Source organism: Garra rufa, unplaced genomic scaffold (assembly GCF_049309525.1).
Source record: "Garra rufa unplaced genomic scaffold, GarRuf1.0 hap1_unplaced_002, whole genome shotgun sequence".
NCBI classification, from domain to species: Eukaryota; Metazoa; Chordata; class Actinopteri; order Cypriniformes; family Cyprinidae; genus Garra; species Garra rufa.
Window position 1 is genome coordinate 7,265,554 of NW_027394277.1, and position 26,524 is coordinate 7,292,077.

Sequence of the window (26,524 nt, forward strand, 5' to 3'; positions counted from 1 at the left end):
CCCGACTCAGTTGTCGGCAAACGCCTTAAAGCTGTCCAGCGCCCAGTCAGCCAACCCCTGGCCTCTTCTCTGGAAGCCTGGATCGTCTGAGTCGCCTTCCCGTAGGGCGAACGTGCTTCCAGGCTAGCCTAGTAAACAGGAGATCCTGCGTTTCGAATCCCAGCGATGCCTTTGGTTGCGCACCACAATACAGCCGAGCTCGTGCTTTACCAAAAAACGGACGGCGAATGGCGACACAGAGGAGCTTGTGGACCGCGGGAGGTTTCGCTTGCAACACTACCCTCTCACCTGCTTTTGGAGGATAGCATCGCAGGCTAACGGGTCCCACCGAGGAGGCGCCGTGGCTTAGCTGGTCAAAGCGCCTGTCTTGTAAACAGGAGATCCTGGGTTCGAATCCCAGCGGTGCCTTTCCACCGGTGGCTGTCTCTGGCCTCGCTGTTGAATGGGGACCCCGGCGACGCTCTGTTTTTGAACCGTGCAAAGACCTGAGGACCTGTCTTTCTGCCCACACAGCGTGGCACTCGGTTGAGCTGGACGGGCACAAATCTTTAAGAAAAGCCCTCAGTGGCCCAGCCTGGCATACCGACGGGCTCTGTGGCGCAATGGATAGCGCATTGGACTTCTAGACTGCCAGATGAGGCCATTCAAAGGTTGTGGGTTCGAGTCCCACCAGAGTCTTGCTTTTTGGCATTTTGTTAAGCCCGTACTGCGCAGTGTTGCTCTCGGACAGCAGAAACCATTTTGAGGCCTCCTGTTCTCAACGTACATTGATTTAAAAAAAAATGTCAATCATATTTAAAAGGTAGCAAAACATGCCCAAGATCCAATTCAGTGAGGTATGGCAATCACTGTCTTGCATCAAGTGAAGGCAGCAGGACGTTCGAAGTGTTGATTCATGAATCCTCTAAGCCACCCTCCCCTCGCCTAGCATGCGGGGTGGCGCCGTGGCTTAGTTGGTTAAAGCGCCTGTCTAGTAAACACGAGATCCTGGGTTTAAATCCCAGCGGTGCCTTGGGTGGGGTTCCAGCCCAGCAAGCGCAAGCTTTTCCGAAAGCGACCCGCAAGCAGGGGCAGCGAGTGGTTAATTTTGCTAACCGCCCCGACTCAGTTGTCGGCAAACGCCTTAAAGCTGTCCAGCGCCCAGTCAGCCAACCCCTGGCCTCTTCTCTGGAAGCCTGGATCGTCTGAGTCGCCTTCCCGTAGGGCGAACGTGCTTCCAGGCTAGCCTAGTAAACAGGAGATCCTGCGTTTCGAATCCCAGCGATGCCTTTGGTTGCGCACCACAATACAGCCGAGCTCGTGTTTTACCAAAAAACGGACGGCGTATGGCGACATAGAGGAGCTTGTGGACCGCGGGAGGTTTCTCTTGCAACACTACCCTCTCACCTGCTTTTGAAGGATAGCATCGCAGGCTAACAGGTCCTACCGAGGAGGCGCCGTGGCTTAGCTGGTCAAAGCGCCTGTCTTGTAAACAGGAGATCCTGGGTTCGAATCCCAGCGGTGCCTTTCCACCGGTGGCTGTCTCTGGCCTCGCTGTTGAATGGGGACCCCGGCGACGCTCTGTTTTTGAACCGTGCAAAGACCTGAGGACCTGTCTTTCTGCCCACACAGCGTGGCACTCGGTTGAGCTGGACGGGCACAAATCTTTAAGAAAAGCCCTCAGTGGCCCAGCCTGGCATAAACCATTTTGAGGCCTCCTGTTCTCAGCGTACATTGATTTAAAAAAAAAATGTCAATCATATTTAAAAGGTAGCAAAACATGCCCAAGATCCAATTCAGTGAGGTATGGCAATCACTGTCTTGCATCAAGTGAAGGCAGCAGGACGTTCGAAGTGTTGATTCATGAATCCTCTAAGCCGCCCTCCCCTCGCCTAGCATGCGGGGTGGCGCCGTGGCTTAGTTGGTTAAAGCGCCTGTCTAGTAAACAGGAGATCCTGGGTTCGAATCCCAGCGGTGCCTTTGGTTGCGCGCCACAATACAGCCGAGCTCGTGCTTTACCAAAAAGCGAACGGGGACACAGAGGAGCTTGTGGACCGCGGGAGGTTTCTCTTGCAACACTACCCTCTCACCTGCTTTTGGAGGATAGCATCCCAGGCTATCGAGTCTCACCGAGGAGGCGCCGTGGCTTAGTTGGTTAAAGCTCCTCTGTAGTACACAGGAGATCCTAGGTTCGAATCCCAACGGTGCCTGGGGTGGCGCTCCAGTCCAGTAAGCCTGCCTCCGCTGTGCACAGACCTGAGGACCTGTCTTTCTGTGCACGCAACAGGATGTTTGAAGTGTTGATTCATGCATCCTCTGAGTCACTGCCAGATGAGGTCATTCAATGGTTTTGGGTTCAAGTCTCACCAGAGTCGTGGCTTTCTGGTAGCTCTCATACTGTGGAGTTTTGCCCTCAGGCAGTAGAAATTTGTAGACATTTTCTTTTAGCATCCGCCTCTGGATGTTTTAACCCTCTGAGTCACTGTCCCGATAACCCTGCTTGTGGTTTGGCGCCGTGGCTTAGTTGGTTAAAGCTCCTGTCTCGTAAACAGGAGATCCTGGGTTCAAATCCCAGCGGTGCCTTGGGCGGGGTTCCAGCCCAGCAAGCGCAATTCTTTCCGAAAGCGACCCGCAAGCAGGGGCAGCGAGTGGTTAATTTTGCTAACCGACCCCGACTCAGTTGTCGGCAAACGCCTTAAAGCTGTCCAGCGCCCAGTCAGCCAACCCCTGGCCTCTTCTCTGGAAGCCTGGATCGTCTGAGTCGCCTTCCCGTAGGGCGAACGTGCTTCCAGGCTAGCCTAGTAAACAGGAGATCCTGCGTTTCGAATCCCAGCGATGCCTTTGGTTGCGCACCACAATACAGCCGAGCTCGTGCTTTACCAAAAAACGGACGGCGAATGGCGACACAGAGGAGCTTGTGGACCGCGGGAGGTTTCGCTTGCAACACTACCCTCTCACCTGCTTTTGGAGGATAGCATCGCAGGCTAACGGGTCCCACCGAGGAGGCGCCGTGGCTTAGCTGGTCAAAGCGCCTGTCTTGTAAACAGGAGATCCTGGGTTCGAATCCCAGCGGTGCCTTTCCACCGGTGGCTGTCTCTGGCCTCGCTGTTGAATGGGGACCCCGGCGACGCTCTGTTTTTGAACCGTGCAAAGACCTGAGGACCTGTCTTTCTGCCCACACAGCGTGGCACTCGGTTGAGCTGGACGGGCACAAATCTTTAAGAAAAGCCCTCAGTGGCCCAGCCTGGCATACCGACGGGCTCTGTGGCGCAATGGATAGCGCATTGGACTTCTAGACTGCCAGATGAGGCCATTCAAAGGTTGTGGGTTCGAGTCCCACCAGAGTCTTGCTTTTTGGCATTTTGTTAAGCCCGTACTGCGCAGTGTTGCTCTCGGACAGCAGAAACCATTTTGAGGCCTCCTGTTCTCAACGTACATTGATTTAAAAAAAAATGTCAATCATATTTAAAAGGTAGCAAAACATGCCCAAGATCCAATTCAGTGAGGTATGGCAATCACTGTCTTGCATCAAGTGAAGGCAGCAGGACGTTCGAAGTGTTGATTCATGAATCCTCTAAGCCACCCTCCCCTCGCCTAGCATGCGGGGTGGCGCCGTGGCTTAGTTGGTTAAAGCGCCTGTCTAGTAAACACGAGATCCTGGGTTTAAATCCCAGCGGTGCCTTGGGCGGGGTTCCAGCCCAGCAAGCGCAAGCTTTTCCGAAAGCGACCCGCAAGCAGGGGCAGCGAGTGGTTAATTTTGCTAACCGCCCCGACTCAGTTGTCGGCAAACGCCTTAAAGCTGTCCAGCGCCCAGTCAGCCAACCCCTGGCCTCTTCTCTGGAAGCCTGGATCGTCTGAGTCGCCTTCCCGTAGGGCGAACGTGCTTCCAGGCTAGCCTAGTAAACAGGAGATCCTGCGTTTCGAATCCCAGCGATGCCTTTGGTTGCGCACCACAATACAGCCGAGCTCGTGTTTTACCAAAAAACGGACGGCGTATGGCGACATAGAGGAGCTTGTGGACCGCGGGAGGTTTCTCTTGCAACACTACCCTCTCACCTGCTTTTGAAGGATAGCATCGCAGGCTAACAGGTCCTACCGAGGAGGCGCCGTGGCTTAGCTGGTCAAAGCGCCTGTCTTGTAAACAGGAGATCCTGGGTTCGAATCCCAGCGGTGCCTTTCCACCGGTGGCTGTCTCTGGCCTCGCTGTTGAATGGGGACCCCGGCGACGCTCTGTTTTTGAACCGTGCAAAGACCTGAGGACCTGTCTTTCTGCCCACACAGCGTGGCACTCGGTTGAGCTGGACGGGCACAAATCTTTAAGAAAAGCCCTCAGTGGCCCAGCCTGGCATAAACCATTTTGAGGCCTCCTGTTCTCAGCGTACATTGATTTAAAAAAAAAATGTCAATCATATTTAAAAGGTAGCAAAACATGCCCAAGATCCAATTCAGTGAGGTATGGCAATCACTGTCTTGCATCAAGTGAAGGCAGCAGGACGTTCGAAGTGTTGATTCATGAATCCTCTAAGCCGCCCTCCCCTCGCCTAGCATGCGGGGTGGCGCCGTGGCTTAGTTGGTTAAAGCGCCTGTCTAGTAAACAGGAGATCCTGGGTTCGAATCCCAGCGGTGCCTTTGGTTGCGCGCCACAATACAGCCGAGCTCGTGCTTTACCAAAAAGCGAACGGGGACACAGAGGAGCTTGTGGACCGCGGGAGGTTTCTCTTGCAACACTACCCTCTCACCTGCTTTTGGAGGATAGCATCCCAGGCTATCGAGTCTCACCGAGGAGGCGCTGTGGCTTAGTTGGTTAAAGCTCCTCTGTAGTACACAGGAGATCCTAGGTTCGAATCCCAACGGTGCCTGGGGTGGCGCTCCAGTCCAGTAAGCCTGCCTCCGCTGTGCACAGACCTGAGGACCTGTCTTTCTGTGCACGCAACAGGATGTTTGAAGTGTTGATTCATGCATCCTCTGAGTCACTGCCAGATGAGGTCATTCAATGGTTTTGGGTTCAAGTCTCACCAGAGTCGTGGCTTTCTGGTAGCTCTCATACTGTGGAGTTTTGCCCTCAGGCAGTAGAAATTTGTAGACATTTTCTTTTAGCATCCGCCTCTGGATGTTTTAACCCTCTGAGTCACTGTCCCGATAACCCTGCTTGTGGTTTGGCGCCGTGGCTTAGTTGGTTAAAGCTCCTGTCTCGTAAACAGGAGATCCTGGGTTCAAATCCCAGCGGTGCCTTGGGCGGGGTTCCAGCCCAGCAAGCGCAATTCTTTCCGAAAGCGACCCGCAAGCAGGGGCAGCGAGTGGTTAATTTTGCTAACCGACCCCGACTCAGTTGTCGGCAAACGCCTTAAAGCTGTCCAGCGCCCAGTCAGCCAACCCCTGGCCTCTTCTCTGGAAGCCTGGATCGTCTGAGTCGCCTTCCCGTAGGGCGAACGTGCTTCCAGGCTAGCCTAGTAAACAGGAGATCCTGCGTTTCGAATCCCAGCGATGCCTTTGGTTGCGCACCACAATACAGCCAAGCTCGTGCTTTACCAAAAAACGGACGGCGAATGGCGACACAGAGGAGCTTGTGGACCGCGGGAGGTTTCGCTTGCAACACTACCCTCTCACCTGCTTTTGGAGGATAGCATCGCAGGCTAACGGGTCCCACCGAGGAGGCGCCGTGGCTTAGCTGGTCAAAGCGCCTGTCTTGTAAACAGGAGATCCTGGGTTCGAATCCCAGCGGTGCCTTTCCACCGGTGGCTGTCTCTGGCCTCGCTGTTGAATGGGGACCCCGGCGACGCTCTGTTTTTGAACCGTGCAAAGACCTGAGGACCTGTCTTTCTGCCCACACAGCGTGGCACTCGGTTGAGCTGGACGGGCACAAATCTTTAAGAAAAGCCCTCAGTGGCCCAGCCTGGCATACCGACGGGCTCTGTGGCGCAATGGATAGCGCATTGGACTTCTAGACTGCCAGATGAGGCCATTCAAAGGTTGTGGGTTCGAGTCCCACCAGAGTCTTGCTTTTTGGCATTTTGTTAAGCCCGTACTGCGCAGTGTTGCTCTCGGACAGCAGAAACCATTTTGAGGCCTCCTGTTCTCAACGTACATTGATTTAAAAAAAAATGTCAATCATATTTAAAAGGTAGCAAAACATGCCCAAGATCCAATTCAGTGAGGTATGGCAATCACTGTCTTGCATCAAGTGAAGGCAGCAGGACGTTCGAAGTGTTGATTCATGAATCCTCTAAGCCACCCTCCCCTCGCCTAGCATGCGGGGTGGCGCCGTGGCTTAGTTGGTTAAAGCGCCTGTCTAGTAAACACGAGATCCTGGGTTTAAATCCCAGCGGTGCCTTGGGCGGGGTTCCAGCCCAGCAAGCGCAAGCTTTTCCGAAAGCGACCCGCAAGCAGGGGCAGCGAGTGGTTAATTTTGCTAACCGCCCCGACTCAGTTGTCGGCAAACGCCTTAAAGCTGTCCAGCGCCCAGTCAGCCAACCCCTGGCCTCTTCTCTGGAAGCCTGGATCGTCTGAGTCGCCTTCCCGTAGGGCGAACGTGCTTCCAGGCTAGCCTAGTAAACAGGAGATCCTGCGTTTCGAATCCCAGCGATGCCTTTGGTTGCGCACCACAATACAGCCGAGCTCGTGTTTTACCAAAAAACGGACGGCGTATGGCGACATAGAGGAGCTTGTGGACCGCGGGAGGTTTCTCTTGCAACATTACCCTCTCACCTGCTTTTGAAGGATAGCATCGCAGGCTAACAGGTCCTACCGAGGAGGCGCCGTGGCTTAGCTGGTCAAAGCGCCTGTCTTGTAAACAGGAGATCCTGGGTTCGAATCCCAGCGGTGCCTTTCCACCGGTGGCTGTCTCTGGCCTCGCTGTTGAATGGGGACCCCGGCGACGCTCTGTTTTTGAACCGTGCAAAGACCTGAGGACCTGTCTTTCTGCCCACACAGCGTGGCACTCGGTTGAGCTGGACGGGCACAAATCTTTAAGAAAAGCCCTCAGTGGCCCAGCCTGGCATAAACCATTTTGAGGCCTCCTGTTCTCAGCGTACATTGATTTAAAAAAAAAATGTCAATCATATTTAAAAGGTAGCAAAACATGCCCAAGATCCAATTCAGTGAGGTATGGCAATCACTGTCTTGCATCAAGTGAAGGCAGCAGGACGTTCGAAGTGTTGATTCATGAATCCTCTAAGCCGCCCTCCCCTCGCCTAGCATGCGGGGTGGCGCCGTGGCTTAGTTGGTTAAAGCGCCTGTCTAGTAAACAGGAGATCCTGGGTTCGAATCCCAGCGGTGCCTTTGGTTGCGCGCCACAATACAGCCGAGCTCGTGCTTTACCAAAAAGCGAACGGGGACACAGAGGAGCTTGTGGACCGCGGGAGGTTTCTCTTGCAACACTACCCTCTCACCTGCTTTTGGAGGATAGCATCCCAGGCTATCGAGTCTCACCGAGGAGGCGCCGTGGCTTAGTTGGTTAAAGCTCCTCTGTAGTACACAGGAGATCCTAGGTTCGAATCCCAACGGTGCCTGGGGTGGCGCTCCAGTCCAGTAAGCCTGCCTCCGCTGTGCACAGACCTGAGGACCTGTCTTTCTGTGCACGCAACAGGATGTTTGAAGTGTTGATTCATGCATCCTCTGAGTCACTGCCAGATGAGGTCATTCAATGGTTTTGGGTTCAAGTCTCACCAGAGTCGTGGCTTTCTGGTAGCTCTCATACTGTGGAGTTTTGCCCTCAGGCAGTAGAAATTTGTAGACATTTTCTTTTAGCATCCGCCTCTGGATGTTTTAACCCTCTGAGTCACTGTCCCGATAACCCTGCTTGTGGTTTGGCGCCGTGGCTTAGTTGGTTAAAGCTCCTGTCTCGTAAACAGGAGATCCTGGGTTCAAATCCCAGCGGTGCCTTGGGCGGGGTTCCAGCCCAGCAAGCGCAATTCTTTCCGAAAGCGACCCGCAAGCAGGGGCAGCGAGTGGTTAATTTTGCTAACCGACCCCGACTCAGTTGTCGGCAAACGCCTTAAAGCTGTCCAGCGCCCAGTCAGCCAACCCCTGGCCTCTTCTCTGGAAGCCTGGATCGTCTGAGTCGCCTTCCCGTAGGGCGAACGTGCTTCCAGGCTAGCCTAGTAAACAGGAGATCCTGCGTTTCGAATCCCAGCGATGCCTTTGGTTGCGCACCACAATACAGCCGAGCTCGTGCTTTACCAAAAAACGGACGGCGAATGGCGACACAGAGGAGCTTGTGGACCGCGGGAGGTTTCGCTTGCAACACTACCCTCTCACCTGCTTTTGGAGGATAGCATCGCAGGCTAACGGGTCCCACCGAGGAGGCGCCGTGGCTTAGCTGGTCAAAGCGCCTGTCTTGTAAACAGGAGATCCTGGGTTCGAATCCCAGCGGTGCCTTTCCACCGGTGGCTGTCTCTGGCCTCGCTGTTGAATGGGGACCCCGGCGACGCTCTGTTTTTGAACCGTGCAAAGACCTGAGGACCTGTCTTTCTGCCCACACAGCGTGGCACTCGGTTGAGCTGGACGGGCACAAATCTTTAAGAAAAGCCCTCAGTGGCCCAGCCTGGCATACCGACGGGCTCTGTGGCGCAATGGATAGCGCATTGGACTTCTAGACTGCCAGATGAGGCCATTCAAAGGTTGTGGGTTCGAGTCCCACCAGAGTCTTGCTTTTTGGCATTTTGTTAAGCCCGTACTGCGCAGTGTTGCTCTCGGACAGCAGAAACCATTTTGAGGCCTCCTGTTCTCAACGTACATTGATTTTTAAAAAAAATGTCAATCATATTTAAAAGGTAGCAAAACATGCCCAAGATCCAATTCAGTGAGGTATGGCAATCACTGTCTTGCATCAAGTGAAGGCAGCAGGACGTTCGAAGTGTTGATTCATGAATCCTCTAAGCCACCCTCCCCTCGCCTAGCATGCGGGGTGGCGCCGTGGCTTAGTTGGTTAAAGCGCCTGTCTAGTAAACACGAGATCCTGGGTTTAAATCCCAGCGGTGCCTTGGGCGGGGTTCCAGCCCAGCAAGCGCAAGCTTTTCCGAAAGCGACCCGCAAGCAGGGGCAGCGAGTGGTTAATTTTGCTAACCGCCCCGACTCAGTTGTCGGCAAACGCCTTAAAGCTGTCCAGCGCCCAGTCAGCCAACCCCTGGCCTCTTCTCTGGAAGCCTGGATCGTCTGAGTCGCCTTCCCGTAGGGCGAACGTGCTTCCAGGCTAGCCTAGTAAACAGGAGATCCTGCGTTTCGAATCCCAGCGATGCCTTTGGTTGCGCACCACAATACAGCCGAGCTCGTGTTTTACCAAAAAACGGACGGCGTATGGCGACATAGAGGAGCTTGTGGACCGCGGGAGGTTTCTCTTGCAACACTACCCTCTCACCTGCTTTTGGAGGATAGCATCGCAGGCTAACAGGTCCTACCGAGGAGGCGCCGTGGCTTAGCTGGTCAAAGCGCCTGTCTTGTAAACAGGAGATCCTGGGTTCGAATCCCAGCGGTGCCTTTCCACCGGTGGCTGTCTCTGGCCTCGCTGTTGAATGGGGACCCCGGCGACGCTCTGTTTTTGAACCGTGCAAAGACCTGAGGACCTGTCTTTCTGCCCACACAGCGTGGCACTCGGTTGAGCTGGACGGGCACAAATCTTTAAGAAAAGCCCTCAGTGGCCCAGCCTGGCATAAACCATTTTGAGGCCTCCTGTTCTCAGCGTACATTGATTTAAAAAAAAAATGTCAATCATATTTAAAAGGTAGCAAAACATGCCCAAGATCCAATTCAGTGAGGTATGGCAATCACTGTCTTGCATCAAGTGAAGGCAGCAGGACGTTCGAAGTGTTGATTCATGAATCCTCTAAGCCGCCCTCCCCTCGCCTAGCATGCGGGGTGGCGCCGTGGCTTAGTTGGTTAAAGCGCCTGTCTAGTAAACAGGAGATCCTGGGTTCGAATCCCAGCGGTGCCTTTGGTTGCGCGCCACAATACAGCCGAGCTCGTGCTTTACCAAAAAACGGACGGCGAACGGGGACACAGAGGAGCTTGTGGACCGCGGGAGGTTTCTCTTGCCACACTACCCTCTCACCTGCTTTTGGAGGATAGCATCCCAGGCTATCGAGTCTCACCGAGGAGGCGCCGTGGCTTAGTTGGTTAAAGCTCCTCTGTAGTACACAGGAGATCCTAGGTTCGAATCCCAACGGTGCCTGGGGTGGCGCTCCAGTCCAGTAAGCCTGCCTCCGCTGTGCACAGACCTGAGGACCTGTCTTTCTGTGCACGCAACAGGATGTTTGAAGTGTTGATTCATGCATCCTCTGAGTCACTGCCAGATGAGGTCATTCAATGGTTTTGGGTTCAAGTCTCACCAGAGTCGTGGCTTTCTGGTAGCTCTCATACTGTGGAGTTTTGCCCTCAGGCAGTAGAAATTTGTAGACATTTTCTTTTAGCATCCGCCTCTGGATGTTTTAACCCTCTGAGTCACTGTCCCGATAACCCTGCTTGTGGTTTGGCGCCGTGGCTTAGTTGGTTAAAGCACCTGTCTCGTAAACAGGAGATCCTGGGTTCAAATCCCAGCGGTGCCTTGGGCGGGGTTCCAGCCCAGCAAGCGCAATTCTTTCCGAAAGCGACCCGCAAGCAGGGGCAGCGAGTGGTTAATTTTGCTAACCGACCCCGACTCAGTTGTCGGCAAACGCCTTAAAGCTGTCCAGCGCCCAGTCAGCCAACCCCTGGCCTCTTCTCTGGAAGCCTGGATCGTCTGAGTCGCCTTCCCGTAGGGCGAACGTGCTTCCAGGCTAGCCTAGTAAACAGGAGATCCTGCGTTTCGAATCCCAGCGATGCCTTTGGTTGCGCACCACAATACAGCCGAGCTCGTGCTTTACCAAAAAACGGACGGCGAATGGCGACACAGAGGAGCTTGTGGACCGCGGGAGGTTTCGCTTGCAACACTACCCTCTCACCTGCTTTTGGAGGATAGCATCGCAGGCTAACGGGTCCCACCGAGGAGGCGCCGTGGCTTAGCTGGTCAAAGCGCCTGTCTTGTAAACAGGAGATCCTGGGTTCGAATCCCAGCGGTGCCTTTCCACCGGTGGCTGTCTCTGGCCTCGCTGTTGAATGGGGACCCCGGCGACGCTCTGTTTTTGAACCGTGCAAAGACCTGAGGACCTGTCTTTCTGCCCACACAGCGTGGCACTCGGTTGAGCTGGACGGGCACAAATCTTTAAGAAAAGCCCTCAGTGGCCCAGCCTGGCATACCGACGGGCTCTGTGGCGCAATGGATAGCGCATTGGACTTCTAGACTGCCAGATGAGGCCATTCAAAGGTTGTGGGTTCGAGTCCCACCAGAGTCTTGCTTTTTGGCATTTTGTTAAGCCCGTACTGCGCAGTGTTGCTCTCGGACAGCAGAAACCATTTTGAGGCCTCCTGTTCTCAACGTACATTGATTTTTAAAAAAAATGTCAATCATATTTAAAAGGTAGCAAAACATGCCCAAGATCCAATTCAGTGAGGTATGGCAATCACTGTCTTGCATCAAGTGAAGGCAGCAGGACGTTCGAAGTGTTGATTCATGAATCCTCTAAGCCACCCTCCCCTCGCCTAGCATGCGGGGTGGCGCCGTGGCTTAGTTGGTTAAAGCGCCTGTCTAGTAAACACGAGATCCTGGGTTTAAATCCCAGCGGTGCCTTGGGCGGGGTTCCAGCCCAGCAAGCGCAAGCTTTTCCGAAAGCGACCCGCAAGCAGGGGCAGCGAGTGGTTAATTTTGCTAACCGCCCCGACTCAGTTGTCGGCAAACGCCTTAAAGCTGTCCAGCGCCCAGTCAGCCAACCCCTGGCCTCTTCTCTGGAAGCCTGGATCGTCTGAGTCGCCTTCCCGTAGGGCGAACGTGCTTCCAGGCTAGCCTAGTAAACAGGAGATCCTGCGTTTCGAATCCCAGCGATGCCTTTGGTTGCGCACCACAATACAGCCGAGCTCGTGTTTTACCAAAAAACGGACGGCGTATGGCGACATAGAGGAGCTTGTGGACCGCGGGAGGTTTCTCTTGCAACACTACCCTCTCACCTGCTTTTGGAGGATAGCATCGCAGGCTAACAGGTCCTACCGAGGAGGCGCCGTGGCTTAGCTGGTCAAAGCGCCTGTCTTGTAAACAGGAGATCCTGGGTTCGAATCCCAGCGGTGCCTTTCCACCGGTGGCTGTCTCTGGCCTCGCTGTTGAATGGGGACCCCGGCGACGCTCTGTTTTTGAACCGTGCAAAGACCTGAGGACCTGTCTTTCTGCCCACACAGCGTGGCACTCGGTTGAGCTGGACGGGCACAAATCTTTAAGAAAAGCCCTCAGTGGCCCAGCCTGGCATAAACCATTTTGAGGCCTCCTGTTCTCAGCGTACATTGATTTAAAAAAAAAATGTCAATCATATTTAAAAGGTAGCAAAACATGCCCAAGATCCAATTCAGTGAGGTATGGCAATCACTGTCTTGCATCAAGTGAAGGCAGCAGGACGTTCGAAGTGTTGATTCATGAATCCTCTAAGCCGCCCTCCCCTCGCCTAGCATGCGGGGTGGCGCCGTGGCTTAGTTGGTTAAAGCGCCTGTCTAGTAAACAGGAGATCCTGGGTTCGAATCCCAGCGGTGCCTTTGGTTGCGCGCCACAATACAGCCGAGCTCGTGCTTTACCAAAAAACGGACGGCGAACGGGGACACAGAGGAGCTTGTGGACCGCGGGAGGTTTCTCTTGCAACACTACCCTCTCACCTGCTTTTGGAGGATAGCATCCCAGGCTATCGAGTCTCACCGAGGAGGCGCCGTGGCTTAGTTGGTTAAAGCGCCTGTCTAGTAAACAGGAGATCCTGGGTTCGAATCCCAGCGGTGCCTTTGGTTGCGCGCCACAATACAGCCGAGCTCGTGCTTTACCAAAAAACGGACGGCGAACGGGGACACAGAGGAGCTTGTGGACCGCGGGAGGTTTCTCTTGCAACACTACCCTCTCACCTGCTTTTGGAGGATAGCATCCCAGGCTATCAAGTCTCACCGAGGAGGCGCCGTGGCTTAGTTGGTTAAAGCTCCTCTGTAGTACACAGGAGATCCTAGGTTCGAATCCCAACGGTGCCTGGGGTGGCGCTCCAGTCCAGTAAGCCTGCCTCCGCTGTGCACAGACCTGAGGACCTGTCTTTCTGTGCACGCAACAGGATGTTTGAAGTGTTGATTCATGCATCCTCTGAGTCACTGCCAGATGAGGTCATTCAATGGTTTTGGGTTCAAGTCTCACCAGAGTCGTGGCTTTCTGGTAGCTCTCATACTGTGGAGTTTTGCCCTCAGGCAGTAGAAATTTGTAGACATTTTCTTTTAGCATCCGCCTCTGGATGTTTTAACCCTCTGAGTCACTGTCCCGATAACCCTGCTTGTGGTTTGGCGCCGTGGCTTAGTTGGTTAAAGCACCTGTCTCGTAAACAGGAGATCCTGGGTTCAAATCCCAGCGGTGCCTTGGGCGGGGTTCCAGCCCAGCAAGCGCAATTCTTTCCGAAAGCGACCCGCAAGCAGGGGCAGCGAGTGGTTAATTTTGCTAACCGACCCCGACTCAGTTGTCGGCAAACGCCTTAAAGCTGTCCAGCGCCCAGTCAGCCAACCCCTGGCCTCTTCTCTGGAAGCCTGGATCGTCTGAGTCGCCTTCCCGTAGGGCGAACGTGCTTCCAGGCTAGCCTAGTAAACAGGAGATCCTGCGTTTCGAATCCCAGCGATGCCTTTGGTTGCGCACCACAATACAGCCGAGCTCGTGCTTTACCAAAAAACGGACGGCGAATGGCGACACAGAGGAGCTTGTGGACCGCGGGAGGTTTCGCTTGCAACACTACCCTCTCACCTGCTTTTGGAGGATAGCATCGCAGGCTAACGGGTCCCACCGAGGAGGCGCCGTGGCTTAGCTGGTCAAAGCGCCTGTCTTGTAAACAGGAGATCCTGGGTTCGAATCCCAGCGGTGCCTTTCCACCGGTGGCTGTCTCTGGCCTCGCTGTTGAATGGGGACCCCGGCGACGCTCTGTTTTTGAACCGTGCAAAGACCTGAGGACCTGTCTTTCTGCCCACACAGCGTGGCACTCGGTTGAGCTGGACGGGCACAAATCTTTAAGAAAAGCCCTCAGTGGCCCAGCCTGGCATACCGACGGGCTCTGTGGCGCAATGGATAGCGCATTGGACTTCTAGACTGCCAGATGAGGCCATTCAAAGGTTGTGGGTTCGAGTCCCACCAGAGTCTTGCTTTTTGGCATTTTGTTAAGCCCGTACTGCGCAGTGTTGCTCTCGGACAGCAGAAACCATTTTGAGGCCTCCTGTTCTCAACGTACATTGATTTAAAAAAAAAATGTCAATCATATTTAAAAGGTAGCAAAACATGCCCAAGATCCAATTCAGTGAGGTATGGCAATCACTGTCTTGCATCAAGTGAAGGCAGCAGGACGTTCGAAGTGTTGATTCATGAATCCTCTAAGCCACCCTCCCCTCGCCTAGCATGCGGGGTGGCGCCGTGGCTTAGTTGGTTAAAGCGCCTGTCTAGTAAACACGAGATCCTGGGTTTAAATCCCAGCGGTGCCTTGGGCGGGGTTCCAGCCCAGCAAGCGCAAGCTTTTCCGAAAGCGACCCGCAAGCAGGGGCAGCGAGTGGTTAATTTTGCTAACCGCCCCGACTCAGTTGTCGGCAAACGCCTTAAAGCTGTCCAGCGCCCAGTCAGCCAACCCCTGGCCTCTTCTCTGGAAGCCTGGATCGTCTGAGTCGCCTTCCCGTAGGGCGAACGTGCTTCCAGGCTAGCCTAGTAAACAGGAGATCCTGCGTTTCGAATCCCAGCGATGCCTTTGGTTGCGCACCACAATACAGCCGAGCTCGTGTTTTACCAAAAAACGGACGGCGTATGGCGACATAGAGGAGCTTGTGGACCGCGGGAGGTTTCTCTTGCAACACTACCCTCTCACCTGCTTTTGGAGGATAGCATCGCAGGCTAACAGGTCCTACCGAGGAGGCGCCGTGGCTCAGCTGGTCAAAGCGCCTGTCTTGTAAACAGGAGATCCTGGGTTCGAATCCCAGCGGTGCCTTTCCACCGGTGGCTGTCTCTGGCCTCGCTGTTGAATGGGGACCCCGGCGACGCTCTGTTTTTGAACCGTGCAAAGACCTGAGGACCTGTCTTTCTGCCCACACAGCGTGGCACTCGGTTGAGCTGGACGGGCACAAATCTTTAAGAAAAGCCCTCAGTGGCCCAGCCTGGCATAAACCATTTTGAGGCCTCCTGTTCTCAGCGTACATTGATTTAAAAAAAAAATGTCAATCATATTTAAAAGGTAGCAAAACATGCCCAAGATCCAATTCAGTGAGGTATGGCAATCACTGTCTTGCATCAAGTGAAGGCAGCAGGACGTTCGAAGTGTTGATTCATGAATCCTCTAAGCCGCCCTCCCCTCGCCTAGCATGCGGGGTGGCGCCGTGGCTTAGTTGGTTAAAGCGCCTGTCTAGTAAACAGGAGATCCTGGGTTCGAATCCCAGCGGTGCCTTTGGTTGCGCGCCACAATACAGCCGAGCTCGTGCTTTACCAAAAAACGGACGGCGAACGGGGACACAGAGGAGCTTGTGGACCGCGGGAGGTTTCTCTTGCCACACTACCCTCTCACCTGCTTTTGGAGGATAGCATCCCAGGCTATCGAGTCTCACCGAGGAGGCGCCGTGGCTTAGTTGGTTAAAGCTCCTCTGTAGTACACAGGAGATCCTAGGTTCGAATCCCAACGGTGCCTGGGGTGGCGCTCCAGTCCAGTAAGCCTGCCTCCGCTGTGCACAGACCTGAGGACCTGTCTTTCTGTGCACGCAACAGGATGTTTGAAGTGTTGATTCATGCATCCTCTGAGTCACTGCCAGATGAGGTCATTCAATGGTTTTGGGTTCAAGTCTCACCAGAGTCGTGGCTTTCTGGTAGCTCTCATACTGTGGAGTTTTGCCCTCAGGCAGTAGAAATTTGTAGACATTTTCTTTTAGCATCCGCCTCTGGATGTTTTAACCCTCTGAGTCACTGTCCCGATAACCCTGCTTGTGGTTTGGCGCCGTGGCTTAGTTGGTTAAAGCACCTGTCTCGTAAACAGGAGATCCTGGGTTCAAATCCCAGCGGTGCCTTGGGCGGGGTTCCAGCCCAGCAAGCGCAATTCTTTCCGAAAGCGACCCGCAAGCAGGGGCAGCGAGTGGTTAATTTTGCTAACCGACCCCGACTCAGTTGTCGGCAAACGCCTTAAAGCTGTCCAGCGCCCAGTCAGCCAACCCCTGGCCTCTTCTCTGGAAGCCTGGATCGTCTGAGTCGCCTTCCCGTAGGGCGAACGTGCTTCCAGGCTAGCCTAGTAAACAGGAGATCCTGCGTTTCGAATCCCAGCGATGCCTTTGGTTGCGCACCACAATACAGCCGAGCTCGTGCTTTACCAAAAAACGGACGGCGAATGGCGACACAGAGGAGCTTGTGGACCGCGGGAGGTTTCGCTTGCAACACTACCCTCTCACCTGCTTTTGGAGGATAGCATCGCAGGCTAACGGGTCCCACCGAGGAGGCGCCGTGGCTTAGCTGGTCAAAGCGCCTGTCTTGTAAACAGGAGATCCTGGGTTCGAATCCCAGCGGTGCCTTTCCACCGGTGGCTGTCTCTGGCCTCGCTGTTGAATGGGGACCCCGGCGACGCTCTGTTTTTGAACCGTGCAAAGACCTGAGGACCTGTCTTTCTGCCCACACAGCGTGGCACTCGGTTGAGCTGGACGGGCACAAATCTTTAAGAAAAGCCCTCAGTGGCCCAGCCTGGCATACCGACGGGCTCTGTGGCGCAATGGATAGCGCATTGGACTTCTAGACTGCCAGATGAGGCCATTCAAAGGTTGTGGGTTCGAGTCCCACCAGAGTCTTGCTTTTTGGCATTTTGTTAAGCCCGTACTGCGCAGTGTTGCTCTCGGACAGCAGAAACCATTTTGAGGCCTCCTGTTCTCAACGTACATTGATTTTAAAAAAAAATGTCAATCATATTTAAAAGGTAGCAAAACATGCCCAAGATCCAATTCAGTGAGGTATGGCAATCACTGTCTTGCATCAAGTGAAGGCAGCAGGACGTTCGAAGTGTTGATTCATGAATCCTCTAAGCCACCCTCCCCTCGCCTAGCATGCGGGGTGGCGCCGTGGCTTAGTTGGTTAAAGCGCCTGTCTAGTAAACACGAGATCCTGGGTTTAAATCCCAGCGGTGCCTTGGGCGGGGTTCCAGCCCAGCAAGCGCAAGCTTTTCCGAAAGCGACCCGCAAGCAGGGGCAGCGAGTGGTTAATTTTGCTAACCGCCCCGACTCAGTTGTCGGCAAACGCCTTAAAGCTGTCCAGCGCCCAGTCAGCCAACCCCTGGCCTCTTCTCTGGAAGCCTGGATCGTCTGAGTCGCCTTCCCGTAGGGCGAACGTGCTTCCAGGCTAGCCTAGTAAACAGGAGATCCTGCGTTTCAAATCCCAGCGATGCCTTTGGTTGCGCACCACAATACAGCCGAGCTCGTGTTTTACCAAAAAACGGACGGCGTATGGCGACATAGAGGAGCTTGTGGACCGCGGGAGGTTTCTCTTGCAACACTACCCTCTCACCTGCTTTTGGAGGATAGCATCGCAGGCTAACAGGTCCTACCGAGGAGGCGCCGTGGCTTAGCTGGTCAAAGCGCCTGTCTTGTAAACAGGAGATCCTGGGTTCGAATCCCAGCGGTGCCTTTCCACCGGTGGCTGTCTCTGGCCTCGCTGTTGAATGGGGACCCCGGCGACGCTCTGTTTTTGAACCGTGCAAAGACCTGAGGACCTGTCTTTCTGCCCACACAGCGTGGCACTCGGTTGAGCTGGACGGGCACAAATCTTTAAGAAAAGCCCTCAGTGGCCCAGCCTGGCATAAACCATTTTGAGGCCTCCTGTTCTCAGCGTACATTGATTTAAAAAAAAAATGTCAATCATATTTAAAAGGTAGCAAAACATGCCCAAGATCCAATTCAGTGAGGTATGGCAATCACTGTCTTGCATCAAGTGAAGGCAGCAGGACGTTCGAAGTGTTGATTCATGAATCCTCTAAGCCGCCCTCCCCTCGCCTAGCATGCGGGGTGGCGCCGTGGCTTAGTTGGTTAAAGCGCCTGTCTAGTAAACAGGAGATCCTGGGTTCGAATCCCAGCGGTGCCTTTGGTTGCGCGCCACAATACAGCCGAGCTCGTGCTTTACCAAAAAGCGAACGGGGACACAGAGGAGCTTGTGGACCGCGGGAGGTTTCTCTTGCAACACTACCCTCTCACCTGCTTTTGGAGGATAGCATCCCAGGCTATCGAGTCTCACCGAGGAGGCGCCGTGGCTTAGTTGGTTAAAGCTCCTCTGTAGTACACAGGAGATCCTAGGTTCGAATCCCAACGGTGCCTGGGGTGGCGCTCCAGTCCAGTAAGCCTGCCTCCGCTGTGCACAGACCTGAGGACCTGTCTTTCTGTGCACGCAACAGGATGTTTGAAGTGTTGATTCATGCATCCTCTGAGTCACTGCCAGATGAGGTCATTCAATGGTTTTGGGTTCAAGTCTCACCAGAGTCGTGGCTTTCTGGTAGCTCTCATACTGTGGAGTTTTGCCCTCAGGCAGTAGAAATTTGTAGACATTTTCTTTTAGCATCCGCCTCTGGATGTTTTAACCCTCTGAGTCACTGTCCCGATAACCCTGCTTGTGGTTTGGCGCCGTGGCTTAGTTGGTTAAAGCACCTGTCTCGTAAACAGGAGATCCTGGGTTCAAATCCCAGCGGTGCCTTGGGCGGGGTTCCAGCCCAGCAAGCGCAATTCTTTCTGAAAGCGACCCGCAAGCAGGGGCAGCGAGTGGTTAATTTTGCTAACCGACCCCGACTCAGTTGTCGGCAAACGCCTTAAAGCTGTCCAGCGCCCAGTCAGCCAACCCCTGGCCTCTTCTCTGGAAGCCTGGATCGTCTGAGTCGCCTTCCCGTAGGGTGAACGTGCTTCCAGGCTAGCCTAGTAAACAGGAGATCCTGCGTTTCGAATCCCAGCGATGCCTTTGGTTGCGCACCACAATACAGCCAAGCTCGTGCTTTACCAAAAAACGGACGGCGAATGGCGACACAGAGGAGCTTGTGGACCGCGGGAGGTTTCTCTTGCAACACTACCCTCTCACCTGCTTTTGGAGGATAGCATCGCAGGCTAACGGGTCCCACCGAGGAGGCGCCGTGGCTTAGCTGGTCAAAGCGCCTGTCTTGTAAACAGGAGATCCTGGGTTCGAATCCCAGCGGTGCCTTTGGTTGCGCGCCGAGCTCGTGCTTTACCCAAAAACGGACGGTGACACAGAGGAGCTCGAGGACAGCGGGTGGTATCACTTGCTGCACTACCCTCTCACCTGCTTTTGGAGGATAGCATCCCAGGCTATCGAGTCCCACTGAGGAGGCGCCGTGGCTTAGTTGGTTAAAGCTCCTCTCTAGTACACAGGAGATCCTGGGTTCGAATCCCAACGGTGCCTTGGGTGGCGCTCCAGTCCCGTAAGCGTGCCTCCACTGTGCACAGACCTGAGGACCTGTCTTTCTGCCCACGCAACAGGATGTTTGAAGTGTTGATTCATGCATCCTCTAAGTCACTGCCAGATGAGGCCATTCAAAGGTTGTGGGTTCAAGTCCCACCAGAGTCATGGCTTTCTGGTAACTCTCATAATGTGGAGTTTTGCCCTCAGGCAGTAGAAATTTGTAGACATTTTCTTTTAGCCCTCGCTTATGGCCATACCCCACCTGAGGCGCTAGAGAGCGACAGGAAGTGAGTGGCTGCAGTAGGAAGAGATAGGCTCTTCCACGGTGCTTGTTGTTTTTTTTATATTACGACTTTATTTTGTGCTTTGAGGAGTTTTTTTTTTTGTTTGTTTATTTTTTGAAGAAGTTTATTAAATGGCGGATTTACTGGAAAAAAGAAAAGGACTGCTATCACGGAAAGAGAAGGAGGTCGGAGATGAAGAAATGAATCCAAATACAGTTGAAGGGAATATACAAGAAGAAAATACTGGAGAAAATACTGATGAAACTTGGGCTATGGTTGTTTCAAGGAGAAAACAGCAAGCAAAAACAATGGAACTAGAAGGAAAGAGAGATCTGCAAACAAACAAAGTTGCTGAACTTACAAAAGGAGGTGAGCAAAATCAGTCTTTTAACAATCAACGTCAACAAATGATAAACAGATTAATTAAAAAAACACAATATCAAAGAGAATACAAGAAAGAAGCTACAGTTACATTAAATGTGATGGACACCGAGAGCACAACAATTATAATGATAATTAAAGCAGTAGAAGATAAAGTGGGAATTGGCAAACTTATTGGGCTTCGAAGGAAAACAAACAATGACTTTGAAATGACAATGGAAAATGAGATGGACTGTGAAGTGATGTTGGATGGAATTGTGATAAATGGTCAGAAATGTGAAATCAGAAAATTGTGTGCAACTGAAAGAATGGTCTCCTTTTTAAATTTGCCCAGTTACATAGAGGATGAGGAAATCATTCAAAAATTGAACAGTTGGGGTGTAACTCCCATTCTTCCTGTGAGAAGGAGATATCACCCAGGAACAACAGTGGCAGACGGAACATGCTTTTTGAGAGTAAAGTTCCCAAAGGAGGTGGCATCTTTACCATACACAACAAAATTTATGACTGAGGAAGGAGTTCAGTATTTCAGAGTGATCCACGATAATCAACGGAAAACATGCAGGATCTGCACAAGTACTGAGCATGAGCTAAAGGACTGCCCTCAATTTCTCTGCAGGAATTGCCTGGAGCAGGGGCATTATGCGCGGGACTGTACAGCTCCGTGGTGCCAAGGCTGCAACAGGGCAATGATAAGGTGCAGATGTGAGACGGACGATGAGGAAAATAAAGAAATGGATATGGAGATACAGGAAGAGATGGGAGGCACTCAAACTGAAACATCAAATCAAATATTAGAACAGACTGAAGGAGGAGATGACAAACAAACTCATGTAGAAGAGGAGGAGTATAACCTAGAGGAGAATGCAGTAAGGAGTGGGACTAAAGCATGTGAAATGGAGATGGACAAGGAGCCTGAGGAGAACAATAAGGTGGACTACCAAAAGACACATGGAAAAGAGAGAACTGATGACAATGAAACAAAACCGCAGTATGAGGTAAGAGAAACAGGAAATGGGGAGAAGAGCATTGAAACAGAAGTCAAGATAAAGGAAAGACTGAACAAAGGTTTAAAAACAAGAGTAAAAAGTGTTATAGACATTGAAAAGGTACTTAAGAAACAGAAAATAAGAAGAGAAGAGCGTAATGAAATGATGGAAAAGAGAAGAGCTGAAATGAGTGGTTCCACATTTGTAGCTTCGGGAGAAACTGAATTAGATTGATGAGTAGTTGTTTGTACACTCAACTCTTTCTTTTAATGAGTTCTTTATGGATTGCATCTCTGAATGCAAGAGGACTATCGAAACCTGAGAAATTTCAGAGATTGGTGTATTTGATTAAGGACTGTGATGTGTTATGTTTACAAGAAACTTTCTGGAATCAAGAGGTTGTGGAAGGTATGAAAAAGATCTGGGACGGAGAAATTTACTTTAACAATGATCAGAGTAAAAAAAGGGGAGTTGCGATACTAATTAGAAGGGGTGTGAGTAAAGAAATAAATGAAATATATTCTGACAAGAAGGGGAGAATAATGGCAGTAAAATTAATAAAGATGGATAAAGAAATAATAATATGTAACATACATGCACCAAACGAAGAGGGACAAAAGATAATTTTTTATAGGAATTTGAATGTATTAATTGAAGGATGGCAAAATGTTTTTTGTTGGGTGATTTTAATACTGTATTAGAAAGAGTAGATGTTAGTGATTGTATGGTGTTTAGGAGGGATGGAGGAAGAAATGAATTATTTGAACTGATTAAAAAATATAACTTAATAGATGTTTGGAGAAAAAGAAATAGAGCTAAAAGGGAATTTTCAAGACAACAAATAGTAAACAAAGTTTTAAAGCAAAGCAGAATTGATTTGTTGTTGAGCGGTAAAGAGATAGAAAACTACGTTATGAAAATTTATTATAAGCCATACAGTGAAAGTGATCATGATTTTTTGCATGTAAGAATTGACTTAAGTAATGTGGAGAGGGGTCCTGGAGTTTGGCTATTAAGTCTTTGGTTCTTTTAATTGTGATGATTTGGCTCACATTTAACAAAAACCCACCAATTCACAACAAATCTCAACAAATTAGAATATGGTGACATGTAAATCAGCTAATAAACTCAAAACACCCACAAAGGTTTCCTGAGCCTTCAAAACGATCTCTCAGTTTGGTTCATTAGGCTACACAATCATGGGGAACACTGCTGATCTGATAGTTGTCCAGAAGACAATCATTGACACCCTTCACAAGGAGGGCAAGCCACAAACATTCATTGCCAAAAGAGCTGGCTGTTCACAGAGTGCTGTATCCAAGCATGTTCACAGAAAGTTGAGTGGAAGGAAAAAGTGTAGAAGAAAAAGATGAACAACCAACCGAGAGAACACCAGCCTTGAGAGGCTTGTCAAGCAAAATCGATTCAAGAACCCACTGTGTTTTTTGAATCACACGTCAAACTCTGCCTTCATCATTTTCAGCACTTCCACAGACTTTTCAACTGGAAATGGGGCCACTGGTTTCTCAGCTGAAAAACTTTGGGAAACTGGGAGATGAGTGAAGTCCTGCTTTCGCACCTGTCCCACAAGCAGTGCAAGTTTCACCTTAAATGCTATTGAGTCATTTTGTCATTGCTCGGAATTTTCTAGCTGCCTCGCGCATCACCTGTTCGATTGTGATGACACAGTATGTTAAATGTACCAATCTGTAGGTGAATTTAACAAATAATTAGGCTATATGATAATAACTGAGGGAAATTTTTGTTAGATTAGATTAAGCCAACCTTTATAATCAAATACCGATATGATAAAAGTAAAACATATATTTACAACTTCTAATTTTCATTTTTCATTTTCAAAATATGTCTCTGGCATTGTTCAGAGGGCCGGTCCAAATGTGGGGGTGGGCCGCATTCGGCCCGCGGGCCTTAGTTTGGGGACCCCTGCTATAAACCATTACTGTTCATTTGATTGGAGAGAATACAGCTCCGCTCCTCTTTTGTCAATGACTGTGTCACACCCTCCACCAAACACAACACACTACACCACACCCAGCATTTAGGACGCTAAAGGGGCCTCCTGTATCCACCAACCAGCCAAATAATTTGGCGGCCCTAGAATTTATTTCTGGTCCCTAGTGCTTCCTCGTAAGTGGGAAGAAAACTTTTACTAGAGTGAGTGTTTAAGAGAGAAATCTGAGACTTAAATCTGCACAAGAGTCATTCAGAAGCTTCAATTGAAGATCAAAGATTTCAAACATTCTTTTTTATGCTAATGACTCTGTCATTGTGACATCATACTGTGTATTTCAATCTGGCAGTGTGTTCTTCATGAGCAGTAGTAATTTGTCTCGGACACCACAAATTGAACTCATTACTAGGCCCCCTTGCATTGCTATAGTGCACTAAATGCTGGATGTGGTGTAGTGTGTTGTGGTTGACGGGGGGTGTGACAGTGATTAATAAAATTGCTCCAATACTTGAACACGCTGATGTCACAATACTGTGCTGGGAGGAACGACGGAGACGTAGATCAAAGGAACAGAGTTTATTATAGTCCAAAGACACAGGGTAATCCACACAAGGAAATAGGGAAGACAGATGTATTTGGACAATAGAGACCCAACAGAGACAGAATGCACAGACTTTGATTCTAATATATGGGGTAACTGGGGAACACGGGTGCATAGAATGACTAACTGGACTAAAGGAAAGGAACGCAACCAAAAAAGGGCACACAGAAACAAAAACAGGTCCATATTCCTGGCATATCGTCCCCCTTCTGGAAGGCGCATCCTTGCACTGATGGAACAACAGAAGGAGAAGAATGGACATCCAGGAGGAGGATGACGAACAGAGTCCAAGGTGGAGATGACGGAGGGAGGAGCCTGTCTCTGTATGTCCTCGTGTCTCCTTCCCTTTCTCAGGGAACAAGGGTTGTAGTTATAATCCGAAACGGTGATGTTAAAAATGCTAACAATGTCCTTTATTGTGCTTCAACCAAAAAACTGCACTTCCTGTGAGATCTCTTTTCAATTCATGATATACAAATGTGAAGTTCTTACACTGTAGACAGAGCAAACGCATTGTCCATAATCCATATTATTCCTTGCGCTTTTGTGCATTACCGAGTCAACTAGCTATATTGTGTTGGGCTGAGCTTAAAGTGTACAATGGACAAAACATAATGAGAAACATAATTACAATGTTCCATTCTATACATTTAGTTTGAAACTCTTTCTACACTAAGGGGATCTGTTAGGCTTCTCTCGATTGTGAATTTTCATATGCCTGTCAAGGCTTCCTTTTTGACTGAAACAGTTTCCACACTGTTTGCATGTGTGAGGCCTCTCTCCAGTATGAACTAACATGTGCTTGTTAAGGGCTCCTTTTTCATTGAAACTCTTTCCACACTGTTGGCATGAGTAAGGCTTCTCTCCAGTGTGGACTCTCATGTGAATGTTAAGGCTTCCTTTTAGTTTAAAACTCTTTCCACACCATTGGCAGGTAAAAGGGCTCTCCATGGTGTGAATTTTCTGGTGGACTTTAAGGTTTCCACTTTGATTGAAACACTTTCCACACTGTTTGCAGGTGTAAGGCTTCTCTCCAGTGTGAATTCTCATGTGTGTGTTAAGGTGTGCTTTTTGAGTGAAACTCTTTCCACCCTGTTGGCAGGTGTACGGCTTCTCTCCAGTGTGAATACTCATATGTGTTTTAAGGCTTCCTTTTTGAGTGAAATTGTTTCCACACTGAACGCAAGAAAAATAGCTCCTAGTTCCTGTATTTTGACCTCTTTTTTGTTTATAAGTCTTTTCAGACTGTAAGGAACAAAAAACCTGATCTTTCTCTTCAGATTCATTCAGATCTTCTCTCTCCTCTTTCAGCGTTGTTAGGTCTAAGGTGGAAAAAAAGGAATACAAGTTAACCCCAGTTTAGTGGCACAAAACAATTAACATCAAAAGATGTAGATATGTAATGCACGTATGTTAGATCCTATACCACGGTGTCCAAACCTGATCCTGCTCAGCCAGTACCCTACAGAGTTTAGGCTGGCCATTATACAATTAATAATAAAAAAAAATCTAGAAAATTTAATGACAGAGTTTAGGATCTATATATATATATCTATAGACTGATCTCAATGTTTCTGTACCATTTTTGTCTCCTAGGGAATAAAATGCAACAAATTTAGAGAGTTTATTTATTTAATTTAAATCACCTTTAAAACAACAAGTGTTTACTAAAGTGCTGTACAAGCATACTAAATTTAAAACAATAAACACATACAGTGGTGTGGAAAAGTGTTGGCCCCCTTCCTGATTTTATTTATTTATTTATTTTTTCATGTGTCAGACTTTAATGTTTCAGATCATCAAACAAATTTAGATATTAATCAAAGATAACACAACATACAGTTTTGGATGAAGTTTTTTATCATGAAGGGAAATCCAAACCCACATGGCCCTGTGTGAAAAAGTGTTTGCCCCCTAAACTTAATAACTGTTTGGGCCACCCTTAGCAGCAACAACTGCAATCAATCAGTCCCTCGTCAGAGTATTTTCCCAAAAGTCTTGGGGATCATCAAGACGTGTTCTGGCAAAACTGAGACAAGCCTTTATGTTCTTTTTGCTCAGCAGTGGTTTTTGTCTTGGACCTCTGCCATGCAGGCCATTTTTGCCCAGTCTCTTTCATGCAGTTGTGCAGTTGATTTTGTTGTGGGGTCTTTTGAGACCTCTTGGATGAGTCATCGCTGCGCTCTTGGGGTAATTTTGGTCGGCTGGCCACTCCTGGGAAGGTTCAACACTGTTCCATGTTTTCGCCATTTGTGGATAATGTCTCGCTGGAGTCCCAAGGCAGCGTCGTATTTATGATTTGTTGATTGTGAACAGGTGTGGCAGTATTCAGGCCTGGGTGTAGCTAGAGAAACTGAACTCAGGTGTGATAAAACACAGTTATGTTTTCAACACTTTTCCACACAGGGACATGTGGGATTGGATTTTGTTTTCCCTTCATTAAAAGAACAACACTTTTTCACACCACTGTAAAACAGACAAGAGTCCAACACAATCATAAAAACTTAACACTCATACTGTGTTAAAAGCCAAAGTGTAAAGATGAGTTTTAAGACTAGGTTCCCCCAGTTTTTAACCTTGTGGCGGGAACAACCAAAAGTAAATGCTCGGTGGATCTAAATGCTCTTGTTGGAGTGTATAGCTGTATTAAGTCAGAATATGCTAGTCCATTTAGTGATTTAAACACTAAAACTAAAATCGATTAAAATCAATTCTAAAATGAACAGGAAGCCAATGGAGAGGTGCCAGAATTGGTGTAATATGTTCTCGTTTGTGTGTTCCTGTCAACTTACGAGCAGCAGCATTCTGTACCAACTGCAAATGTGTGAGAGAAGCCTGGTTAATACCTAAACATATGTATAACTC

General features: G+C 50.3%; 1 protein-coding gene and 44 non-coding genes across 45 annotated transcripts in view; 44 read left to right on the forward strand and 1 right to left on the reverse strand.

The window, feature by feature from the left end:
- LOC141305341 (uncharacterized) overlaps positions 1-25,143 on the reverse strand; it is a 587,365-nt gene extending 562,222 nt beyond the window's left edge. Inside the window, exons 1-2 of the mRNA XM_073832457.1 lie at positions 25,126-25,143; positions 24,374-24,835 (exon numbers count right to left, since the gene is read on the reverse strand). Coding sequence (XP_073688558.1) covers positions 24,374-24,835; positions 25,126-25,143 — 480 coding nt within the window. The remainder of the gene's footprint in view (positions 1-24,373; positions 24,836-25,125) is intronic.
- Positions 335-408, forward strand: trnat-ugu (transfer RNA threonine (anticodon UGU)). Its single transcript has one exon. It is a non-coding gene; the product is annotated as a tRNA-Thr (tRNA).
- Positions 589-678, forward strand: trnar-ucu (transfer RNA arginine (anticodon UCU)). The gene is given in 2 exon segments: positions 589-625; positions 643-678. It is a non-coding gene; the product is annotated as a tRNA-Arg (tRNA).
- trnat-agu (transfer RNA threonine (anticodon AGU)) lies at positions 939-1,012 on the forward strand. The gene has a single exon. It is a non-coding gene; the product is annotated as a tRNA-Thr (tRNA).
- On the forward strand, positions 1,433-1,506 carry trnat-ugu (transfer RNA threonine (anticodon UGU)). Its single transcript has one exon. It is a non-coding gene; the product is annotated as a tRNA-Thr (tRNA).
- Positions 1,886-1,959, forward strand: trnat-agu (transfer RNA threonine (anticodon AGU)). Its single transcript has one exon. It is a non-coding gene; the product is annotated as a tRNA-Thr (tRNA).
- Positions 2,489-2,562, forward strand: trnat-cgu (transfer RNA threonine (anticodon CGU)). Its single transcript has one exon. It is a non-coding gene; the product is annotated as a tRNA-Thr (tRNA).
- trnat-ugu (transfer RNA threonine (anticodon UGU)) lies at positions 2,984-3,057 on the forward strand. The gene has a single exon. It is a non-coding gene; the product is annotated as a tRNA-Thr (tRNA).
- Positions 3,238-3,327, forward strand: trnar-ucu (transfer RNA arginine (anticodon UCU)). Its single transcript is given in 2 exon segments — positions 3,238-3,274; positions 3,292-3,327. It is a non-coding gene; the product is annotated as a tRNA-Arg (tRNA).
- trnat-agu (transfer RNA threonine (anticodon AGU)) lies at positions 3,588-3,661 on the forward strand. The gene has a single exon. It is a non-coding gene; the product is annotated as a tRNA-Thr (tRNA).
- trnat-ugu (transfer RNA threonine (anticodon UGU)) lies at positions 4,082-4,155 on the forward strand. Its single transcript has one exon. It is a non-coding gene; the product is annotated as a tRNA-Thr (tRNA).
- On the forward strand, positions 4,535-4,608 carry trnat-agu (transfer RNA threonine (anticodon AGU)). Its single transcript has one exon. It is a non-coding gene; the product is annotated as a tRNA-Thr (tRNA).
- Positions 5,138-5,211, forward strand: trnat-cgu (transfer RNA threonine (anticodon CGU)). Its single transcript has one exon. It is a non-coding gene; the product is annotated as a tRNA-Thr (tRNA).
- trnat-ugu (transfer RNA threonine (anticodon UGU)) lies at positions 5,633-5,706 on the forward strand. The gene has a single exon. It is a non-coding gene; the product is annotated as a tRNA-Thr (tRNA).
- trnar-ucu (transfer RNA arginine (anticodon UCU)) lies at positions 5,887-5,976 on the forward strand. Its single transcript is given in 2 exon segments — positions 5,887-5,923; positions 5,941-5,976. It is a non-coding gene; the product is annotated as a tRNA-Arg (tRNA).
- trnat-agu (transfer RNA threonine (anticodon AGU)) lies at positions 6,237-6,310 on the forward strand. The gene has a single exon. It is a non-coding gene; the product is annotated as a tRNA-Thr (tRNA).
- On the forward strand, positions 6,731-6,804 carry trnat-ugu (transfer RNA threonine (anticodon UGU)). The gene has a single exon. It is a non-coding gene; the product is annotated as a tRNA-Thr (tRNA).
- Positions 7,184-7,257, forward strand: trnat-agu (transfer RNA threonine (anticodon AGU)). The gene has a single exon. It is a non-coding gene; the product is annotated as a tRNA-Thr (tRNA).
- On the forward strand, positions 7,787-7,860 carry trnat-cgu (transfer RNA threonine (anticodon CGU)). The gene has a single exon. It is a non-coding gene; the product is annotated as a tRNA-Thr (tRNA).
- trnat-ugu (transfer RNA threonine (anticodon UGU)) lies at positions 8,282-8,355 on the forward strand. Its single transcript has one exon. It is a non-coding gene; the product is annotated as a tRNA-Thr (tRNA).
- Positions 8,536-8,625, forward strand: trnar-ucu (transfer RNA arginine (anticodon UCU)). Its single transcript is given in 2 exon segments — positions 8,536-8,572; positions 8,590-8,625. It is a non-coding gene; the product is annotated as a tRNA-Arg (tRNA).
- trnat-agu (transfer RNA threonine (anticodon AGU)) lies at positions 8,887-8,960 on the forward strand. Its single transcript has one exon. It is a non-coding gene; the product is annotated as a tRNA-Thr (tRNA).
- trnat-ugu (transfer RNA threonine (anticodon UGU)) lies at positions 9,381-9,454 on the forward strand. Its single transcript has one exon. It is a non-coding gene; the product is annotated as a tRNA-Thr (tRNA).
- On the forward strand, positions 9,834-9,907 carry trnat-agu (transfer RNA threonine (anticodon AGU)). Its single transcript has one exon. It is a non-coding gene; the product is annotated as a tRNA-Thr (tRNA).
- Positions 10,444-10,517, forward strand: trnat-cgu (transfer RNA threonine (anticodon CGU)). Its single transcript has one exon. It is a non-coding gene; the product is annotated as a tRNA-Thr (tRNA).
- trnat-ugu (transfer RNA threonine (anticodon UGU)) lies at positions 10,939-11,012 on the forward strand. The gene has a single exon. It is a non-coding gene; the product is annotated as a tRNA-Thr (tRNA).
- Positions 11,193-11,282, forward strand: trnar-ucu (transfer RNA arginine (anticodon UCU)). Its single transcript is given in 2 exon segments — positions 11,193-11,229; positions 11,247-11,282. It is a non-coding gene; the product is annotated as a tRNA-Arg (tRNA).
- On the forward strand, positions 11,544-11,617 carry trnat-agu (transfer RNA threonine (anticodon AGU)). Its single transcript has one exon. It is a non-coding gene; the product is annotated as a tRNA-Thr (tRNA).
- trnat-ugu (transfer RNA threonine (anticodon UGU)) lies at positions 12,038-12,111 on the forward strand. Its single transcript has one exon. It is a non-coding gene; the product is annotated as a tRNA-Thr (tRNA).
- On the forward strand, positions 12,491-12,564 carry trnat-agu (transfer RNA threonine (anticodon AGU)). Its single transcript has one exon. It is a non-coding gene; the product is annotated as a tRNA-Thr (tRNA).
- Positions 12,728-12,801, forward strand: trnat-agu (transfer RNA threonine (anticodon AGU)). Its single transcript has one exon. It is a non-coding gene; the product is annotated as a tRNA-Thr (tRNA).
- Positions 13,338-13,411, forward strand: trnat-cgu (transfer RNA threonine (anticodon CGU)). The gene has a single exon. It is a non-coding gene; the product is annotated as a tRNA-Thr (tRNA).
- trnat-ugu (transfer RNA threonine (anticodon UGU)) lies at positions 13,833-13,906 on the forward strand. Its single transcript has one exon. It is a non-coding gene; the product is annotated as a tRNA-Thr (tRNA).
- On the forward strand, positions 14,087-14,176 carry trnar-ucu (transfer RNA arginine (anticodon UCU)). The gene is given in 2 exon segments: positions 14,087-14,123; positions 14,141-14,176. It is a non-coding gene; the product is annotated as a tRNA-Arg (tRNA).
- trnat-agu (transfer RNA threonine (anticodon AGU)) lies at positions 14,438-14,511 on the forward strand. Its single transcript has one exon. It is a non-coding gene; the product is annotated as a tRNA-Thr (tRNA).
- Positions 14,932-15,005, forward strand: trnat-ugu (transfer RNA threonine (anticodon UGU)). The gene has a single exon. It is a non-coding gene; the product is annotated as a tRNA-Thr (tRNA).
- trnat-agu (transfer RNA threonine (anticodon AGU)) lies at positions 15,385-15,458 on the forward strand. Its single transcript has one exon. It is a non-coding gene; the product is annotated as a tRNA-Thr (tRNA).
- trnat-cgu (transfer RNA threonine (anticodon CGU)) lies at positions 15,995-16,068 on the forward strand. The gene has a single exon. It is a non-coding gene; the product is annotated as a tRNA-Thr (tRNA).
- On the forward strand, positions 16,490-16,563 carry trnat-ugu (transfer RNA threonine (anticodon UGU)). Its single transcript has one exon. It is a non-coding gene; the product is annotated as a tRNA-Thr (tRNA).
- trnar-ucu (transfer RNA arginine (anticodon UCU)) lies at positions 16,744-16,833 on the forward strand. The gene is given in 2 exon segments: positions 16,744-16,780; positions 16,798-16,833. It is a non-coding gene; the product is annotated as a tRNA-Arg (tRNA).
- trnat-agu (transfer RNA threonine (anticodon AGU)) lies at positions 17,095-17,168 on the forward strand. Its single transcript has one exon. It is a non-coding gene; the product is annotated as a tRNA-Thr (tRNA).
- Positions 17,589-17,662, forward strand: trnat-ugu (transfer RNA threonine (anticodon UGU)). Its single transcript has one exon. It is a non-coding gene; the product is annotated as a tRNA-Thr (tRNA).
- On the forward strand, positions 18,042-18,115 carry trnat-agu (transfer RNA threonine (anticodon AGU)). Its single transcript has one exon. It is a non-coding gene; the product is annotated as a tRNA-Thr (tRNA).
- On the forward strand, positions 18,645-18,718 carry trnat-cgu (transfer RNA threonine (anticodon CGU)). The gene has a single exon. It is a non-coding gene; the product is annotated as a tRNA-Thr (tRNA).
- On the forward strand, positions 19,140-19,213 carry trnat-ugu (transfer RNA threonine (anticodon UGU)). Its single transcript has one exon. It is a non-coding gene; the product is annotated as a tRNA-Thr (tRNA).
- Positions 25,144-26,524: the final 1,381 nt, after the last annotated feature.